The sequence below is a fragment of the Equus asinus genome, chromosome 28 (assembly GCF_041296235.1).
Source record: "Equus asinus isolate D_3611 breed Donkey chromosome 28, EquAss-T2T_v2, whole genome shotgun sequence".
NCBI classification, from domain to species: Eukaryota; Metazoa; Chordata; class Mammalia; order Perissodactyla; family Equidae; genus Equus; species Equus asinus.
This window is the reverse complement of record NC_091817.1, coordinates 50,960,517-50,980,684: the sequence shown is the minus strand read 5'-3', so window position 1 is coordinate 50,980,684 and position 20,168 is coordinate 50,960,517. Positions and strand designations below refer to the sequence as shown.

Sequence of the window (20,168 nt, the reverse complement as noted above, 5' to 3'; positions counted from 1 at the left end):
CAGGGCAAGGGTAGGAGAAGAGCAATTTCTAGGCCAAATAATAGAAATGTAATGGCCACTACAAATTTTATGGAAAAGGGTAGGCGTGCTGACCCTGTGGGGTCAAATTCACATTTGTATGGATTTGATTTTTCCGTATAAATACTTAGTTGTGGCAGTCAGAATGCATTAATAAATGTATTGAATAAATACTAGTGATGCTATTAATGTGTTAGTAAACAACGTCAATATGAAATGTACTGTTCTTTCTGAAGTTATACCAAAACTAATTGATTGGAAATCAGCTGCACTATTTAATACTAAAAGAAAGGATGCTCATCAATAGATAGAAACATGGAGACCATGTGTAAAGCCTGCTGTGCATTCTAGAACTAAGGAGCTAACACATACTGTCACCAGCCTAGACGTATGAGACCAGACAGAGCAGGGCATCCTCTCCAGCCACCCCAGAAGAGAGTGGAGCCTGACCTGAGGGCTGCTGGTGAGGGTGAAACAGCCAGGGTGGGGGTCCCCTGAATGTCCCCTCACCAGTGGAAGCCCTCATCCACAGCCAGAAAAACAGGAAGGTGTCAGTTCAGCTCTCCTTCCAGGGCAGCTCTGACAAGGCCACTTCCACAGTTCAAGGTGCCATGGCTGCCCCCACTCCACATTCTTCTTCTGGATCCTTTAATACCCTGGATCAGGTTACAGTCACACGAGGAGCCCTTGGGCCCTCCAAGGCAACTACACTCTTGCCTGTTCTGGGATGTGACACCGTAAAGTTTAGTCCTCAGAGTCCAACCTTTTTTCCAAGTGTGGGGGACACTGCATTCACTGTAACCACCAAGTACTTACACCACGCTCCCTCAGAAGCGGAAGGGAAGGATTCTAACTGCCACGAGAGTCCGAGCAAGAGATGCCACCTGCCATCTGTTGATCACTGTGCACAACCAGCCAGGTCCAACAGGTGTATACGGATTTATCCATTTATTACCACAAAGTCCACTCTGAGCCAGAGTCACTCTTGCCCTCTGCCAAACTGCCAGCTGCTCTGGGGAGGTGTGACCAAAGTGGTCACTGAGGGGAACCTCGTATACTGAAGGGGCACCTGCAGCTTCCCACAGGGCAGGGTGACCCTTCTGCCATCATCGCTGAGACTCAGCATAGTGACTCACGACAGCGATTTGGGGCGCCTGTTTCTTCTTTGATCTGTGGACCGTAGGCATCTACTGTACTGGGGTTCCTGTGTCGGTGGTAGGGGCCCCAGTCCGCCCGCTCCTGGATAGTTGTCTGATCTTCACTTCTGATGGAACTGTAGCTGATGAGAGTCTCTTTTGAGGCTCTGGTGATGACAATCTGTGGAACGGCAACCTGCTTCCTGCTCGACTTCACATCAGGTGTCTCTAGAAGGAAGAAAACATCCAAGTATTTAATAAGTCTGTGGAAAAGTTCTTCCATACAGCAGACAATTTCTGTGTGAGGGCCGGAGCAAAGGAATTAGATTCATGGTTCAGGAAAAGAAACAGGCGAGGTTGAAGGCAGCCACAACCGTGTGTGAGCATGAGCATTCCAGAGCTTAAACAAGCTGACCACTCAGCTACGAGAGTGGAGGCCCTAGAGGTCCTCTTTCAAGGAAGAAAACAGAAGAGACACTTCCACCATCCACCAGGGAGAGACTGAGCTGCCAGCTCAGGTGACAGATGTTGGAAGGAGAGAGGAATGCAGGAGACAGAAGGCAAAACGGCAGGGCCTGCCCCAGAGGCGAAGGTTCCCACGTAGTTTCCAAAGGATCCTAACCTGGTAAAAGCTCTCTGTACAGAACTTTATCCATTGGAATCCTGTAGAAAATGACATTTCTGAGGTTGGCCACAACATTTTCTTAAACTCGTTAAGGTTACAAAGAATGCACAGGACTTGTGAAACGCTGAGTTTGTCAAACATTACACAACACAAAGGCAGAAGCTCCTCCGCGGCCTCATCTCCCAGCCTGCTGCCCAGGCTGACAAGCTTGAAGCACACCCTCTCAGCCTCTGGTTAAAGCACTACAAAGAGAGGGCGCGCTCTCTGCACATGTGTACGTAAACAGAGTTGGAATACTCCTGTCATCACATACTTGTTAGAAAAACACGATTACGCTGGTCCTATTGCAGCATGCTTTGTTCCCCACTTCATATCTCATGAACCTGGCCACATGGGGGGACGAATAGTAGTTGCCTGTTCTGTGCCAGATGTTGTTCTGAGCTAGAATAGTGACAGTAACAACCCACAACAGCTTCTGAAGTCTGTCCTCTTACGACCTGCGTTTGACCTGCGTTTTACAGACAAAAGAACTGAGGCACAGAGAGGTTAAGTCACCTGCCGAAGGCTGGGGGCAGAGGGAGATGCTGGGGTCCAGAGCCCCCCTCAACCTTCAGTGCTGCATCCACAGCCTCAATTGCCAAATGACCTATGGCCAGCACTGGGCACTGAGAGTATCCTTGTTTTGTCATTAAGCCAAAAACTGCTTTTTATCATATTATGCATTTAATATAAATTGGGGCGTTCGGTTTTTTCACATTGATTTATACAAGCTTTTTATATATTAAGACTACTTAAAATGTTATGAATATTAATTAAAAAATAATACATGATTAAAAATTGCATACGGAGTGATTTTCTTCTTCCAGACATGTCACGTGTGCACGCACACACCATCGGATGCACTTGGCTTCACTCTGTGGAAGGCTGTCTTGCAGCTGACCACGTGGCTTCGCTGAGCCTCACGTCTGCACACAGGTGCCGCCCCTCCTCTTCCATGGCAGCCTGTGTGCCACTGTCTGGGGGCCCACTGATTACGTACCCACCTCCCTTTGAGGAACATAATTTAGGTTATTTCCAGTTTTTATCTCTTTCAAACAATGCTGCAATGAACATTCTTGCATTTATGTATTTACACACTTTTGAGGGTTTATCTATTGGGTAAGTTACTAGAAGGAAAATTTTGGTAAATATTGTCAAATTATTTTCCATAAAGATATCAACTTATATTTCCACTAAGAGCCTATAAGCATGTTTCTCCACACCCTCCCCTGGCTCTTGTCAATTTTCTGAATCTTTTCCCATGCCATAGTGAACATGGGAGAGCTGACCCCGCCCCCGCACGGGTCACCGTCGACTCCTCTGAAGCTTTGCCCTCAGCACGGGCAGGGTGAGCACCTTGTCCCTCATTCATGGGCCAGCGATATTTATTGCTGTGGATGCATGTCACACTCTTTCCTCATTTTCTACTTTGACCTTTGTGTGTGTGTGAGAGCGCTTTTTGTATATTTAGGAGATTCACACTTAGTGATTTGTGTTGCAAATAGTCCCCTGGCTTTTTAGCTTCCCTTTGTTGCTTTTTGCAGCAGTCAGATTCATCAGTCCTTTCCTCATGGCTATTTAAAAAAAATTTTATTTCTTTTTGAGGAAGATTAGCCCTGAGCTAACATCTGCTGCCAATCCTCCTCTTTTTGCTGAGGAAGACTGGCCCTGAGCTAACATCCATGCCCATCTTCCTCTGCTTTATACGTGGGATGCCTGCCACAGCATGGCTTTTGCCAAGTGGTGCCATGTCCACACCCGGGATCTGAACAGGCAAACCCTGGGCCACCGAGAATCGGAACGTGCAAACTTAACCGCTGCGCCACCAGGCCAGCCCCCCTCATGGCTTTCAGAGTTTCTCAGACTAAAAAAAGGCATTCCCTACCCCAGACTTATAAAAACATTTATTCATTTTCATTCACATTTTCTGTTTAGCCTTTTGACTCGTAGAATTTTTTGAGAAGTGACTGAGGTAAAAATAATGAAGCCCTGTGTTTTCTCGATCGTCTAGTGCATTGTCCTAGGCCAGTGAGCGCTCTCTCCGTCTCTCCCCGTCTTTGACACCGCAGCTTTACATGAATCCCACGTGAACAGGAGGCACTCTGGATGACACGCCTCACGTCGGAGAACTCAATCCCTCCCACACCTCTGCTCTTGCAGGTGCTTCCTGCAATTCTTACATTTTTATTCTCCTGGGTGAACTTTAGAATAATTTGGTCCTGTTCCCAAAAAGACCTGCGGTGTTTTAATAGGGGTCACGGTTATTTTAAAGATAAAGGGACGATGAACATCTTTACATTATCGAGGCTTTCTAGTCCAAAACAGGACTTCTTTTATCTTCCTCAGAGTTTTAAAGCTTCTTCGTTTAGAAACATGAATCTTTGTAGGGTTCTTGGTACGCCCTACTTTTACTGGTGTTCAATTACTGCCTAACAAATTGCCACACGTTTAGCGGCTAACTTAAAACAGCGCATAACATTTATCATCTCAGCTCCCACAGGTCCTGAGTCCTGGCCAGAACCCAGCTGTCCGCGGGGCTGCAGCCCCATCTGGACCTGGGGGCTTCCAAACTCTCCAGTTATAGGGAGAATTCAGTTCTTCGTGGGTCAAGGCCGGGAGTCCCCCTTTTCTTGCTGGCTGTCGCGGGGGGTCTCTTGCAGCTCCTCTCACAACATGGTACTTTACTTTTTAAAAAATTTTTGAGATATAAGTGACATGGTAGCTTACTTCTTCATAGCCACCCCTCTGACACTTCTACCTTTTTTAAAAGGATTCTTTGATTAGGTCAGGTTCAGCCAGGATAATCCCCATTTTGATTAAGTCAAAACCAGAGGATGAATGGCCTGATAACAGAAACGACGTCCATCTGGCTCACGGCTCCGCCTGCCCTCACGGGGAGGGGATTGCACAGGGCCTGCTCTCTGGGACAGATGGGGCCTCAGATCCTGCCTCCCACATTACCCGACCGCCTTCAAGAAGGAGTCTGACCTCCACTAACGACGTGTCAGAGCGTGATCTATCTCTCATTGGCCTCTCATGTGTGTTGCAAATATATTTTGAGCTTATCATTTGTTTTACATTTGTTTATAGAGGACTTGGAGAAATATTTTACATTTTAGTGTCATCAAATCCTTCACTATTTCTTTGTAATGTCTTTGCTTTGAGGCTTAGAAAGATGTTCCTCATTGAAGAATCAGATTAAAATTTACATCTTATTTTCTGTAGTCGATTTTTGCATTCAGACTTATCCATCTGGAATTTATCTGAGCACACAGGAGGTTACAGTCCAACTTACGTTTTTCATTAAAATGTTAAGTAATTTTCCTAGCATGATTTATTGTATAATCCTTCCTTTTCCACTTACTTTTGGTGCCAATTTTATCATGCACTAAAATAAATATATACACAGACACACACATACATACATAGTAGGGACTTATTCTGTCCATATTTCCTATTTCACTGATCAGCTACTCTTTAACTGGAACTACATTATTTTAATTATAATTTTTTATATAGTTTTCAACTTTTTATTTTGAAATTATAAATTCACAGAAATTTGCAAAAGTAGTACAGGGTGGTCCCATGTACCCTTCACCCAGTTCCCCCAGTGGTAACATCTCACATAACTACAGTAAAATAGCAAAACCACGACACTGGCTTTGGTACAGTGTGTTTTCTGTGCCATTTTATCACATGTAACCACCACCAAGATCAAGCTCCAGAACTGTTCCATGCCCACAAGGCCTCTGTGCTGCCCCTGGCTAGTCAGCCCCTTCCCCACAGCCACGCTCCGCCACCCTAAGCTCTGGCAGCCACTAGTCTCTTCTCCATCTCTCTAATTGTGTCATTTGGAGAACATCATGTAAATGGAATCACACAATATGTGGCCTTTTGAAATTGGCTCTTTTCACTCAGCATATTTTTTAATAGCTGTTAAATGTTCCTTAAGTTTTTCTTCTTTTTCAAACATTTCTTGCAATTATGCATACTCTACCTTCAAAAAAAAACTTACAGAAATATTTCACACATATGAAAATAGAATAATGAGTACCCACAGGTGCATCACCTAATTTCTATTTTGTCACCTTGTTTTATCTTTTTTTACTGAGGTTTTTTTTTCCTGGGTATTTTCCAGCAAATCCCAGATATATAATTTTACCCATCAATAATGCAGTATATCTCTATCAGTAGGGATTTTTTTTGGCATAACCACAATAGCACTGTCACTTGGATGAAAATTATCATTGATTCTTTATTACCATCTCATACCCAGTTTGATCATCTCCAGAACGACTTAGCCCAGGTCCAACACTGCATTTGGTTCACAGGTCTCAAGTCTCCTATGACAGTCCTCTCTGCGATGGACTGTTTGTGTCCCCTCAAATTCACCTGTTGAGGGCCTAGTCCCCAGTGTGATGGTATTTGGAGGTGGGGCTTTTGAGAAGTAGGTTTAGATGGGGTCATGAAGGGGGAGACCTCACGATGGGATTCTTGTGCTCTTGTAAGAGGAGGAGGAGACCAGAGCTCTCGTTCTCTGGCCATGTGGGGACACAGCAACGAGACGCCTATCTGCAGGCCAGGAAGGGGTCCTTACAGGAACCAGATCAGCGGCACTCAGATCATGGGACTCCCAGCCTCCAGAATCATGAGAAACGTCTGTTGTTTAAGCCTCCCAATCTGCGGTATTTTGTTATAGCCGTCCAAACAGATTGAGGCGCCCTTCTTTTTTTCATGTCATTTATTTGTAGAAAAATCGGGGTCATTTTTTCAGTAGAATTTCCAGCATTTTGGAATTGGCTGATTGCAAGTTTGTGGTGTGTTAATCTCTATAATGTGTGTATGTTTGTGGATTTTGTAGTGCAAAATTTTAAGCATATCCAGAAGCAGTGAGAATAGTACACTATACCCCAACACACAGCTGCCACAGTTCTAAACTCGCAAACTTCTCCCTGCCCCAGCACCCCTGGTCACTCCTACCAGGTAGCAGCTCACTCCAAACCTCAGCAGCTGAAAGCGACCACTGCATCTCCTCATGGTTTCACGGGTCAGGAATTCAGCACAGGTTCTATGGGCAGCTCCCATCTGTGGACCCCAGGTGGCTGCCGTCATCTGAAGGCTCAACGGGGCTGGACATGCACGACGGCCGCTCATAGGGCTGGGGAGTGATGCCGGCTGCTACAAGCTGGGTGCTGGCTCAGCCGGGAAGACTCAAAGGTAGGGGCTGGAGTCACCCAAAGGCTTGTTCACTCACAAGTCTGGCCAGGGCAGGAAGGGCCCAGAGACCAGGACCGCTGACTGCAGCGCCCCACAGCATGGTGGCCTAGGGGTCCAAGCACCAGCCAGCATTCCAGTGAGCAAGGCAAGACTGCAGCACCTTTCATGGCCCAGCCTCAGAAGTCACTCCTGCCACATTCTATTGCTTACAAGAGAATGTCAAGCTTGCAGAGATTTAAGGAGAGGGAACACCCCCCCCCCCAAGTGGGAGGAGCATCAAGGTCACACCATAGAACACGTGGGAGAGAGGAGTTGTGGCCATCTTTGGAAAACACCGTCATCCACGTGTACACTCCTTCTCTTTGCATCAAATCCCAGACACGGTCTCCATTCACCACATCCATTTGTACTTAAATATTTTGGGTGCAGCTCAAAGAGACAAGGACTCGTGTATATTCCATGTTTTTAGAGGCATAATTCACACAAGGTAAAATACACAGTTTTTAAGAGTTCAGCTAGATGAGTTTCCACAACTGTACATATCTATGTAATCACCCAAACAAGATGCAGAACTCTCCATCACCCTACAAGGGCCCCACAGGCCCCTTTCCAGTCGGCGAGCCTCCTCTACCCCAGCAATCACTTTCTGATTTCTATCCCACAAGAGTAAAACCAACTTTTAATAATTTTATAATACACAGTATTTTTGGCTTGTTTGGAACTCTCCACTTCTCCAAGGCTTTTATGGTATTAGGTTAATTTAAAGAAACTTTGACTTCCAAAAGTTCTAACTTTTCCAAATCTAATAGGGAAATTCCTCAGCTTTAAAACATGACTGAGAGAGAAGATGCGCTTCCCTGGTTGAGATGTTCTTCCGGGCAGGCCACATGTGCGTCTGCTCTTCTGAGCCCTGCGTGCTGCTCTCTGGAAGGCCACCCGGCCCAGCTGCTCGCCTCTGCCACCGAGTCGCCCCTGCTTTACCCATCTCCCTGCAGCACTCAACACTGAGGACCAGTGCTCTTCCTTTCTTTTTTAGCAGCTTTATTGCTGTTACATACCATAAAATTCGCCTGTTTAAAGCATACAATTCAATGACTTTTGGTAAACTTTCAGAGTTGGACAACCACGGATCCACTTTTAAGAACATTTCCATCACCCTCAAAAGACCCCTTTGCCCATTTGCGGCCAATCCCCACTCCTAGCCTTAGCCCAGGCTTCCCTCTCTATGAACCTGCCTTTTCTGGACACTTCATACAAACGGGATAATAATACATGTGGTCTTACATCTGGCTTCTTTCCCGCTATCGTGCTTTGGAGAATCCTTCAGTGTGCAGCAGGTGTCACTGGCTTGTTCCTTGTTATCGCTGAGATGTCTCATTACACAGAGAAACCACACTCTTCACTTCCTTTCTGGACACTCCATCCTCACTCTTGTTCTCTGGCCTGTCCCCTCCATATGCATCTTCTCTCGCCCCCTGAAATGAGGGTGTGACAGGCAGTTCCCTGCCCAGCCTTCCCTTGGTGGCACAGGCCCAGCCCTGGAAGTTGCACGGTTGAGCTCATCCTGGAGAGGCTGGGCAGGTGAGGCCCACCGGGGGAAGGTTCTCTTTGCTGACATGAAGCACAGACTAGGCGCAGTCCTGTCTGGAGTGACCTAGAGCCGTCCAGCTCTCTGGGGACCGTGGATACTGCGAGTGGCAAAGTGCAGACACACAGTCCTTGATGTCGCTGCCGTGCTGCTGAGCAAACCACCGAGCGCCCTGCCTCTGACCCTTCTTTCCTTTGGCAGACAGTGAACATGTGGCAGTACAGCCGCGTCTGGGTGGCTTTTTGTGACTGGCCAAGCCTCCTGACAGACTGGTAGTATTCTCCAAACCTCCTCCCTGGGACTCCGGCCCTTCTTATGGTCTTCCACCCTCAAGTGAGGGTTCCTACATCAGGATTTGAAGTTCAGGCCTTGCCCCAAAGCCCAACACCCTCATTTCAAACTGCTTCCTGCCCTTGATGACCCCACAGGTGCCTCAGTCTGAACCTGGCAGGCCCAGCTCCTCTCTCCCTGCGGGCCAGCATTCCTCCTGTCCTCCTTCCTTGTGTGACCCACCAACCATTCATTCTCATGGTCCCTAAAGCCCACCTTCTTGGCTCCTCCCACTTCCCCCCACACCTCATAGACAGCAGGTTCTGCTGGTCTACCTCCTGGATCCTTTTGGAATTCCTATTTCCACTGCCTCATTAGTTCCCACTCAGTGACTGCAATGGGCCTCTGACAAGTCTCCTCACTGCCCGGATGGCATCTATTCTGGTGACAGAGAGACTTTTCCGAGGCACAAACCCCATCACACCTCATTTTAATTATTTAACAGTTCCATTTCCACAACCCACATGATAAAACTAATAAAAGACTTCATACTCTGGCTGCTTCTGTGGCCTCATCCCCTCCACCCACACGCGAAGGTCTGGCCTCACTGGGTGGTTATGAAGTGAATAAATGTGCCAAACTGTTTCACCCTCCTCCCACGAACGTTCTATTCCTGCCTCCACCCCTGCACCCAGGCAGAGAGCTCCCACAGCCCTTCTTACACATGACGACACTCCAGACAGGAGCAGACTCCCAAGGTTCCATTCCAGTCTGTGGAATGTTGAAGGAACCACAGTGGTGCCAAGAAACACCCAGTGCTCTGGGGTAACGTGGGTATGCCTTGTGTCCGGACACTGCCAAGCCCCTCTGGACCATCTGTTATCCATCTATTCCTTGGGAACTGACCTAAACCTTTACTGAACGTGTATTTCCCACCTAGAATCCTGGATACTCACCTGCTACATAAAGGTCCTAAAACCCGGTCCCTCGTAGGGCAAGCCCCTGCTATTAGTGTCCCATCACTCAGGCTCCTGTTTCCCCCTTTCCCAAACTCCTGGAAGGTCCACTTCTCGGTTTCGCTCCTTCTGGGCGTGTCCTACCTTCGACTCCAGATGCAGAAGGCCGCTGCTGCTTGGCCGCCTCTTCCTCCTGATGGAAGCTCTCCACAGGCTGAGTGTCTGGAGGCTTCGCAGGCTCTCGGGAAGGCCTGTCCGTAGACCTGCCCCTAGCCTTTGGGACTGAATAGGTGCACCCCTTCTTTTGTTCCTCACCTGCAACGTAGGATAACTAATCAGACCCGTAATTTACCGAATTTAGGGCAATGGATCCCACCATCCTTCAGTCGCCTGCTTTGGTCCAGACTGAGATAAGACAGCCTGCAAGACTTGGGTCGCTCCGTCTCCCTAAACACGGCTATTTCCGTGGAGGAAGATTCGAGAGGCACGGTCATCAGGAAGGACCCAGGCGCAGGGGGGATGGCGGGGTGGGGCGCCCAAGAGACAGGCCCCTCGGGGCGGACCCGCTGGCCCTTGGACGCACTCCCAGCCCCGCGCCCGCCGCGGCCACCGGGCCTCGCCCCGGGCGGGGCCGCGCCAGGGAGACGGAGGGCGGCGGCCCTTTACCTTTCCCGGGTTTACGTTTGCTTTTGGAAAGGCCCATAGGCGAGCCACCCCGCCCTGCGGGCGCGGCCGATTGACTCACAGAGGGCCGCTGACGCGCGGGTCTCCACGGCAACGCCTCGCCCGCGGGACACCTGTCCTCTCGCGAGAGGGCAGGAGCCGGAAGTGAGGGGCGACCCCGGAAGCTCCCGCCCCGCAGAGCTGGTCGGGGCGATCGACGCCGCGGGGAGATCGCGTTCCTCCGTTTCTCCGTGGGCCGTCGCTGCCGGACTGGCCATGGACGGTGAGAGCAGCTGCCCTCCGGGGCCACGCGGGGCGAGGCCGCTTCTCCCGCGGGCGGGGCTCCAGGCCCGACCCCGGACCCCGATCCCCGACCCCAGACCTGGACTCCCGTCCCCAGACCCTGACCTCCTTCCCCAACCCCCACCCCCAACTCCGGTACTCGCAAGGGACATTGGCCTTTGAGGCCCTGAGATGTCAGGTCAGAGGGCACCGGAAAAGGAGACAGTTGGCACCACTGTCCCCGGAACACCACTAAGAGCAGTGGGAAGAGCTCAGGCAGAAAGCACTCACTACGTGCCAGGCACGGTTTGAGATGAAGCTTTATGCCCCCTGCTGCAGATGGGGTCACAGAGGGGCAGAGGAAGCCTGTGCAGGACACGCCCCGGGCGGTCTGGCTCCTGGTCCTGGCTCCCGCTGCCTGCAGCACCTCCTCGGGGCCCACTCTGCCGGCTCTGTGCTCAGGGATGCCAAAGAACAGGAAGAATCAGTGATAGAGTGAAGCCACGTACGCTTGCTAGGCTGTTAAGGGCTGGTGTGATGGAGACGTGGTGAAAATCACTGAGTCGTGGAAAGCTGCACAGCCATGTCATTGTCATGAGGGGAATTCTATACAAACCACCTTAGAGAGGTGAGCAGCATCGCTTCCTCCGTCACCCCCACACAAATGTTGGTTTTTGCTCCACAATCCACTCAGCTTTCAAGGGCATTTCTTCTGCCCATGTCACTTTTCTCCAGGGTTAGTTTTGCCTTGGCAAACCCTGCTCTTCAGATCCTGTTCCTACCACTCACATCTAGATGAGAAAGCAGTGAGGGGGGTGGGGGGTAGAGGGCGACTCAGGTCACACACTGAGTGCAAGGGCCCGGCCACACCCAGGCCAGCCTTGTTTTCCCTGCAGTCGGCACCCTGCCTGCCACCTGTGTCAGGTTAGCTCTGTTTTCCGGAGTCATGGCTGGCAACTTCGCCTTCACGGTGCCTGCAGTGGTCGATGGTGGAGGCGCGGAGCTTATCTGAAGAGTGGGCTGGGCTCTGAGCCCGGAGCCTTGATTTGCGTTTGTCAACACCCAGCACCCCATTCTGGTTACAGGATTTGTTTCTCATTCTGGGCTAGGGTGGTAAACCCTGTCAGGAATCATTCTCCAAATTTAGAAATTGAATGAATTGAGATAGTTTTGAGATGCACCTGAATCTGCCCAGCTCTTGCTTGTGGTGAGTAGTAAGCTCGATGTCAGAGGAATTAGCCACTGGTACACTCAGGTCTCTTTGGTTCCTCGCGTGTGGATAGGGAGGCGCCTGAGCCTGATTCAGTGGCTCAGAAGTGGCAGCTGGGTGGGTCATTTCTGTCTGTGGGCCACCTTTTGACAGTGTAAGAGTCATCACTCTGCTATTTATATCCGTTTACTTTTGGAGAGAAAGAGTATGTGAAAAATAGCCTGTCAAGTACTGAGCCTCATTAAATTGGGAAGGACTCCCAATGGTCCTTCCTAAAGTTGCCTTAATTACAAACTGCCATCTTGCGTTTTCCCCGTGGGCCGTGCACTGCATCCCAGACCTCATTTGCCCGCACACTAATCCTTGAGGTCTGCTCATGCTGTCCTGGTGTTGCCTGTGAGGGATCAGAGGTGCAGGAGCTCTGCGTTTGCCCAAGCCCTGTGGCTCACAGGAGCAGAGCTGGTGCACTGGTCCTGTGTGGAGGGGGCTTCCAGGCAGGCCCCAGTCAGTGCCATCCGTGCTTGCATTCTGTCCAGCTCTTCATGTCTAGGGGAGTCTTAGTGACCCCATCTGCTTGTTAGAAGTGCATTTCTTTAAATCCTCAAACCATCTCCTCTCTTTGCAGATACCCTGTTCCAGTTGAAGGTATGTATCACGTGACCGGTCACCCCAACCCTGTCTTGCTGGTTAGCGAATGGGGACACATGGTGTAAGTCACACTCAGAGGGACAAATTATAAATTGGGTGGTCTCTGCACAGTGCTCAGCCTGACTGACGACAAAAGGGGGTTATTAAGTTGGCTTGATGGCGTATTAACTCTTTCCTTGTCTCGGGCTGAGTGGAAGCAGGTTGCTTGGGCTCTTCCATGCCAGAGGGAGGGTGTTATCTTTAAGAAACACAGCGGGGCTGGCCCCATGGGGTAGTGGTAAGGTCGCACACTCTGCTTCAGCGACCCAAGTTTGATTCCCAGGTGCAGACCTACACTGCTCGTGGGCAGCCATGCTATCGGTGGCAACCCACATAGAAAATAGAGGAAGACTGGTACAGACATTAGCTCAGTGACAGTCTTCTTCAGCAAAAAAAAAAGAAAGAAAGAAAGAAAAAAGAAAAGGAAGATTGACAATGGATGTTAGCTCAGGGTGAATCTTCCTCAGCAAAAGAAAAAAAAGAACACAGTTTGGGTATTGGGTGCACCCTTCGATGCTCCACTAGGCATTTAAACCTGTGGCTCAGAGCCTCTATAAGCACACTGCAGGAGTGTTCCGGGCAGCTGAGCGTTCCTCCTGTCTGGAGTGGCGTGTGCACTTCTGATTAATCCAGGGCAGGCTTCTGCCACGTTTCCCTTAAATGCCCTCACCCATGGTTAGTTCTGAAAGTCTGGGCAGGAGTGATACACGCAGGCCACCACTGTAGCTCGTCACACTGGCTTTGCCACAGACGGGAGGGCAGGGAACACTGAGGCCTCGGGCGCTCTGTTCAGCAGACTCGAGTGGAAGGGGCTATGTTGGGTGCTCAGAGTCAGAAAATCTAGATGTTCCTTCCATGAACGTAGGAGTGTGAGGGAGGCAGACAGGAAACCCTTTCTCTAGAACAGAGTCCCACGTGCCTGGGGGAAGCCGGGGCTGTGGAGGGGCTGAGGGGCGGCACGTCCTCCCAGGTGGTGGGTGTTGCAGGCTGAGGGGACGCCGCCAGTGGGGCCAGAGTTCGGAAGCCAGGTGGGCCTCTGGAGGTCTCTCCTTCCCTCGGGTCCTCGGAGCATTCTGCCCACCAGCCTCCTGGTCAAGTGAGGTCTGTTTTAGGGGCTCTTGTGGTCCACTCTGGCCAGGGCTGGGCTGGGCCCTCCAGGAGGGAGAAACTCTGTGAACCATGCTGTCGAGGTAGGAGGTTGGGTGTTCGGGGGTCCCTGCTGCTGCTGGCAGGTGGATCCTGGGGCATCTGCTGAGGAGTGGGCTTCGTTTAAAGGCAGTGGGAGCTGCTGGAAGCTTCTGTGTGAAGGGGGAAGGTGGCCAGATGTGTCCTTTAGGCCCTCTGTGGGCCGTGGAGGGAGGGCCAAGACTAGGAACAGGTAGGCCTGTGAGAGTCCAGCAGGCAGGGAGTTAGGCGAGGGTGGACGTGGCATGAGTCAGAAGGACAGAGCGGGCCACTGAGCGTCAGGAGAAAGGGGCAGGGCTGGGGGTGGAGGACGGGGAGAAAGCCTGGGCTTCCACCTGGGTGGACGGGGTGCCTGCTGAACGTCCTGTGTGGGTGGGGGTCCCTGGTTCTGCAGCGCAACCAGGACGTGGGCTGCAGACACACAGAGCTGCGGGGGGGCATGCTGAACGCTGTAGCCAGGAGTGTGGTCGCTGGGTGCTGCCCCGTCACAGCCGCATCCAGCATTTGGAGCGTGGGTAGTACGACTAAGGAACTGAATTTTTACTTTTAATTAATTTGGGGTAATTTAAATAGCCACATGTGGTGAGTGGCTACTGCACTGGACCGTGCGGGCTTAAAGGGGTGGAAGGAGGGAAGAACGTCAGCATCAGGGGCCGCGAACGCTGATGTGAGCTGCCTGAGGAGCAAGGCTGACGGTTAGGAGCTGGTGGCAGCCTCTGGTCCGGCTGCCTTCTTGTTGTCTGCGCATTTCAGGGCTGAAGGGCAGAGGCAGGCGAGAAGGAGGGGGTCAAGGCCGTGGGGTTGCATGATGCTCCTGACACCTGTGGTGGTTTCTCCTCTGCTCCCAGCTGCTGACCAGGGGGCAGAGAAGCTGGTGCAGGACGATTCAAGGTCGGTGGAAGGAGGGCTGCCAGGGGGCTGAGGCCCCCAGGAGCTTGGGCAAGGGGCCGAGGCCCGGGCTGTGCGGAAGGAAGGCGGGTCGGGGACAGAGCTGCGAAGATGGGATAGTGGTGGTGGGAAGAAAATTCTCTCTAAAGAGGGCCACCCTCAGGGTATGGCGATGTCCGCCCTTCTGACAGACTTACAGGCTGAGGTGTGTTTCACATAAACCTCGGGCTAACTCACCTAGGTGACCCAGTCTGTGATGTTGCTGGGACAGAAGTGACCAGTGGGAAGATGCCCACGAGATGGCAGTATGTGTGAGAGGGGCTCAGGGCCAGGCAGCCCACTCTCAACCCACTCCATCCAGGTGGTGGGGGCCTGCGCCGAGCCCTCACGCAGCCGACCCGTCATCCTGGTCCTGGACTTGGACCAGGGCTGCAGAGGCCCGGGGAAACAAGATGTGGTTTCCTGTAGGGTCAACAGTTGGGTGTCAGGAAGCTGCGTGCGTGGCCTGGCAGCTCCTCACGAGCACAGATAACACTCGGAGGTGTATTTCCATCTGGAATTCTGTATTATTCCTCTGGGTAGCCTGAAGCAGGTTCTGTTGGGTTTTTTCCCTGAGTTGGAAATCCATCCGTGAACAGAAGTAGGGATTGTAGGAGTCGCCTTTTTAACTTTCTGCTCTGGGGGAGGGTTGGATTAGGATGCTCTGGGAGAGGACAGACGTCTCAGAAAACCCTTCACAGCCTCTTCCCCGACAGCCTCCGAGAGCCTGCTGAGTTTTCCCTGGGCTCCTCTGCCTGGGGGCCAGGGCCTGGCAGAGTGTGGGGAGCAGGGAGCGGAGGCCGGGGGCTGGCTTCAAGTGTCTGACCCGCGTCCTATTTCTACTCAGTTCACGGCGAAGCAGCTGGAGAAGCTGGCCAAGAAAGCGGAGAAGGACGCCAAGGCGGAGCAGGCCAAAGTGAAGAAGGTGGGCCTCCGCTGGGCTCTCCCTCTCTGCCCGCCCTCTGCCAGTTCTGTCTCCCTGGGGTGTCTTCTCATGTGAGGTGCCCCCATGACTCACTCGTTCCTTCCGCATGAGGCCTGCAGCGCGTGCATCGAGGGTGTCCAGAGCAGGAAGATTACGCGCCGCTTTGTTCTTTTTCTTGGAATGTCCATGCCTTTTATTCTTTTCCAGTGTTCTGAGCTTGCTTTTTTTGCAAATTGCATGGCAAGTGGGCTTCCAGCTGTGCCTACCGTGACCCCATCACTTCGGCTCTCAGTCACCTCCTCCATGTGGTGGAGAGCAGGGCTGGGGGGGGTCCCTGCCCACACGAGGCCTCTCCAGGGACGGGCTGCTCTCCCAGGGACTTTCTTAACCATGTCCGTGGGAGTGTTGGATTTTGGTGCCCCCTCACCCAGCCTGGGGCTCGCAGGGCACAAAGGGTGCTGGCAGCTGACCCTGGTCTGAGTCCTTCGTCTCCCGCCCACCGTGTGGTTCCTTTGGGATCAGCGTTGCCCTCTCTGGCTTTTATGAGCTGGTGTGAGATGGTTTGGGCAACTTGACACGAAGTTGCAGAGGGCTGAGCGCATCGTGGGGGTAGAGAGGCTGGGAGGGGTGGCTGTGTTTCCTGTTTACCCCTCTGTAGGCTGGTCTGGTGGCTCTGCCCTGGGACACCTTCGCTCCTGAGCAGGCTCAGGGCCTGGGTGACTGCACGTCCGTGAAGCTCACAGACGTTTCTGATGAGAACGCCTGCAGAGGGTCTTGAAACAGGAGCGGCCCCCACGCTAGCAGGGCAGGCAGAGCTTGCGCAGACAGACAGCCAGGTCGTCCCAGCCGGTGTCTCCCCTCGGTTTCAGGCCCTGCAGCAGAAGAACGTGGAGTGTGCCCGCGTCTACGCTGAGAATGCCATCCGCAAGAAGAACGAAGGTGTGAACTGGCTCCGCATGGCATCCCGCGTGGACGCAGTGGCCTCCAAGGTGCAGACGGCTGTGACCATGAAAGGGGTGAGTGTTTAGGCCACGTGAGCCGCCTTCTGCTGGCAGGAGCAGGGGCTGGCTGGGGAGGGGGAATCCTGCCGACCCTTTGGTTCCGTGGTGGGGTTCCCTCCACACAGGAAGGCCGGTGCCGAAGGAGAAAACAACCCCCAAGATCCGTGGTGTCCTTGGACTTTTCTGAAGTGCTCGCGGGCTGGGTCTCCTTGTGTCTGTCCTTTGGTTGACAGCGTTTCCTGGGGACCTGCCAGGAGAGGGCCCGCGCATCCTAGAGGCCCAGCCTGCCTCAAGCGCGGCTCGGCTTGGCCCAGCCCGGGTCTTGCTGGCCCTGCGTGCCTGGACAGCAGAGGGCCAGCTCTCCTCAGGGGCACTCAGACGCCTGTCCCTGGGGGGTGGTGTTCCTTCTTTTAGTCCTGTTGCCTCCTGTGCCAGGTGACCAAGAACATGGCGCAGGTGACCAAGGCCCTGGACAGGGCGCTGAGCAGCATGGACCTGCAGAAGGTCTCTGCGGTGATGGACAGGTTCGAGCAGCAGGTGCAGAACCTGGACGTGCATACATCGGTAGGTCGGCCCTTGATCCGGGCATGTGTTCCCTCCCCAGTGTCACCACGTGTCCTCTGCGCTGGGCCCCTGATTCCTTGCGGGGAGTCTGGACCAGCACACAGAGGTCAGCAGATGAGGGGGCCTGGGGCTGGGGTGTGGTGGCCAGGAAGGCTCTCTGTGCAGGCGACTCTGCATGACACCCAAGGGATGAGAGAGCTGGAGAAAGCAGTCAGGAGAGAGTGGAGCATGGAGAAGGCTGATGTGGGCGGAGGGAGCAGACAGGAAGTGTATCCAGACAGGGTGACCAGTACGGGGGCTGTGGGGCCCTCTTGAGGCTGTAGCGGGGGCTCCTGGGGCCTGGGCTCAACTGCCTCAAACATGACCCCCCAGGTGATGGAGGACTCCATGAGCTCGGCCACCACACTGACCACACCACAGGAGCAGGTGGACAGCCTCATTATGCAGATCGCCGAGGAGAATGGCCTAGAGGTGCTGGACCAGCTCAGCCGGCTGCCTGAGGGCGCCTCCGCCGTGGGCGAGAGCTCTGTGCGCAGCCAGGAGGACCAGCTGTCTCGGAGGTGGGCCCGGCACCGGAAATGGCAGGTGGTGGACCCCTGCCATGATGCTGTGCTTGTGAGGGCCGGAGTGCATTCTGGGCTCCAGGCACCTCTGAGGCGAGGCTTGGACCGGGGAGCTCGGCTCAGATGCCCCACCCCCAGCACCCTCCAGGGGCCTGCACAGAGGGCGGCTCCGTCCCCAGTTGTTAAGTTTCAGTTGCATGCCTCCAGGCGCAGGAGCAGCTCACTCTGCCTGTCTGATGGCCTCTCCCCTGCTCCATGCTGTGCATCAGCATGAGGCTCACACGCCCATCCACAGCTCGCTTTAGAGAGGGGGTCTGCTCTTCCTGACAGAACAGAAACGAGGATGGAAGGGTGCCTGGCCGTTTCTGGAGCCCTTCACGTGCTATCTCGGGACAGCCTTGAAAAGCAGAAATTGAGAGGAAAAGACCATGGCCTGATGGATGGATGAGGGGCCCAGGGTGGCTCCCAGGGTGGCGTCTTGCACCTGAGTGCACCGTGGTTCAGAGACGGCCCTGGCCCTCGCCTCCCTCACCGGTATTGTTGATTTGCAGGTTGGCCGCCTTGAGGAACTAGCCGCGCCCGGCCGCAGTGCGCTGCCCCAGCCTCGATGCGCAGGAAGGGCCAGGAAGGAAGCCTCTCCCTCTGCACTGCGTCCTGCCTTTCTGCTGACCCTGCAGCAGCAGCCGTCAGCCCTCGCTGCACCCAGCCTTACCTGCCAGGCCTGGGAATTGTTCCTCTTCTTTTAGGGGGGCCGTGGGTCTATGTCCTGGTGAGTTTGCACCAACTTCTGGCTTCTGTGGGTAATTTCTGTGATTCTGGGCCGACCAGCTGGGGGATCTGCAGGCTCCCCTCATCCCCCACCCTCTGAGGAGTTGATGGGGCCTGGCCAGTGGACACCATGTGGATTGTGGGACCTTCACACTCCGCATGATGGCAGACATGCTACTGGTGGTCAGCCAGCAGGGTCAGGGCCCCTCCTGCCAGGCAGGGAGCAGGGAGCACTCCACCCCTCAGACAGACATGGCCCCAGTGGTACACTGAGGAGGTGCTGGGGGCCTTTGTGTGCTGAAGGATGTCCTTGAGGGCCACCCAGCAAACACTCCATCCTGGGGCCTTTATGGAACATCCCAGGGATGAGGTCTCGGCCACTCCAGCCGGGACCTGTGCTCCTGCCAACTGCCTGAGCCCCACTCGGGCTGCTGGGCTCTGAGTCCAGGTGTCCCCCCCCGGGGGTCTGCGTCCTTGCTCCACTGCCACCTCTGGAGGGCTATGGGCCCCCTGGGGTATCCTGCGTGTCTCCTCCAGCAACCCAGAGTGTGCTGAGGCACCTCCCAGCCACGGAGTGGGCTGGCACAGTGGCATGCTTTCTCTGTCGCTGTCCCCTGTCGCTGTAACGAGTGCCTCCCCACGACTGGCCTCCCCTCCTGCCTTCTGGGCTCACACCACTTGACCTCAGGAGCCAGGGCCAGTGCAGCGGTGCTTCGAGGAGCCCTCGGCTGCTGCTGCTGCGCAGAGGCTGGCCGCAGACTCCTCCTGACCACCTGCTGGGACGGCCTGGGAGGGTCCTGGGACAGGCCACTGTCTGGTTTTTTCGATTCCTGAAGTTTACTTCATTTTCTTGAAGATTCCAGGGCTTTTTATTTTCTGTTTTTGCCAAAATAGAAGGAGCAGGCAGCAGACGCAGAGCATTGGGTCTGAGCCCCCTCGGCGTGAGCTGGTGGGAACTGCGTGCTTGGTCCTGACCGTGGCCTGGCTCTGTGCACAGCTGACCACCACACGCAGCCCTCACAGAGGCCTCCACCAGCTGGCCTGTCCTCTCACCGACAGCTCTTGTGAACAGGAGCGCTGGGGACCTTTACCTTGACTTGCTCTGTCTGACTCTCCCGGCCTCCCTGTGCGCGATAGTCGTGCCAGGAGCAGCCGTGGGCCACGTGGCGAGGCCAGAGGGCAGGGTCAGGCACTGTCCAGCATTTCTTCCACCATGCCGACCTCGCCTCCCTCCCTGGCTGGGGTCCCTTGGGGTGCCCACGTGCTGAAGGTTCAGAGAAGGTCCTGAGTATCCTCTCCCCAGGGGTGCAGAGCTCCACGGACATGCTGGGTGGGGGGCGGAGGCCGTGGCTCCTCAAAGGGCAGTGGGCATGTTTGCCCTTTTTCCTAAAATGCTGTTGTGAGTAAACAAGTTGATCCCTGAGAACTTTCTCCAGCTTTGTGTTACTGGTCTTGGGGGGCGCGGGGGGAGTCATGGGTGGGACCTGCAGGGTGGTTCGTCCGAGGCTGAGGAGGGGCATCTGGGGTTGGGGAGGCAGGTGGTG

General features: G+C 53.6%; 2 protein-coding genes across 4 annotated transcripts; one reads left to right on the top strand and one right to left on the bottom strand.

Moving 5' to 3' along the window:
- Positions 1–271: 271 nt before the first annotated feature.
- On the bottom strand, positions 272–10,791 carry SPATA33 (spermatogenesis associated 33). Of its 3 annotated transcripts, none has more exons than XM_014836561.3 (3): positions 10,595–10,791; positions 9,994–10,164; positions 272–1,382 (listed from the first exon to the last, which is right to left on the bottom strand). In XM_014836561.3, exons 1-3 carry the CDS (start codon positions 10,788–10,790, stop codon positions 1,138–1,140), a joined length of 612 nt encoding a protein of 203 aa, XP_014692047.2. In that variant the 5' UTR covers position 10,791; the 3' UTR covers positions 272–1,137. The 3 variants fall into 3 exon arrangements, with proteins under 3 accessions (XP_014692047.2, XP_044617605.1, XP_044617606.1); XM_044761670.2 differs by having other exon boundaries at positions 10,516–10,623; XM_044761671.2 differs by lacking the exons at positions 9,994–10,164; positions 10,595–10,791 and adding an exon at positions 10,202–10,488.
- Positions 10,681–20,050, top strand: CHMP1A (charged multivesicular body protein 1A). The gene is made up of 7 exons (XM_014836562.3): positions 10,681–10,795; positions 12,630–12,649; positions 15,651–15,728; positions 16,598–16,744; positions 17,165–17,293; positions 17,666–17,853; positions 18,408–20,050. Exons 1-7 carry the CDS (start codon positions 10,789–10,791, stop codon positions 18,427–18,429), a joined length of 591 nt encoding a protein of 196 aa, XP_014692048.1. The 5' UTR covers positions 10,681–10,788; the 3' UTR covers positions 18,430–20,050.
- The last annotated feature ends 118 nt before the right edge of the window (positions 20,051–20,168 follow it).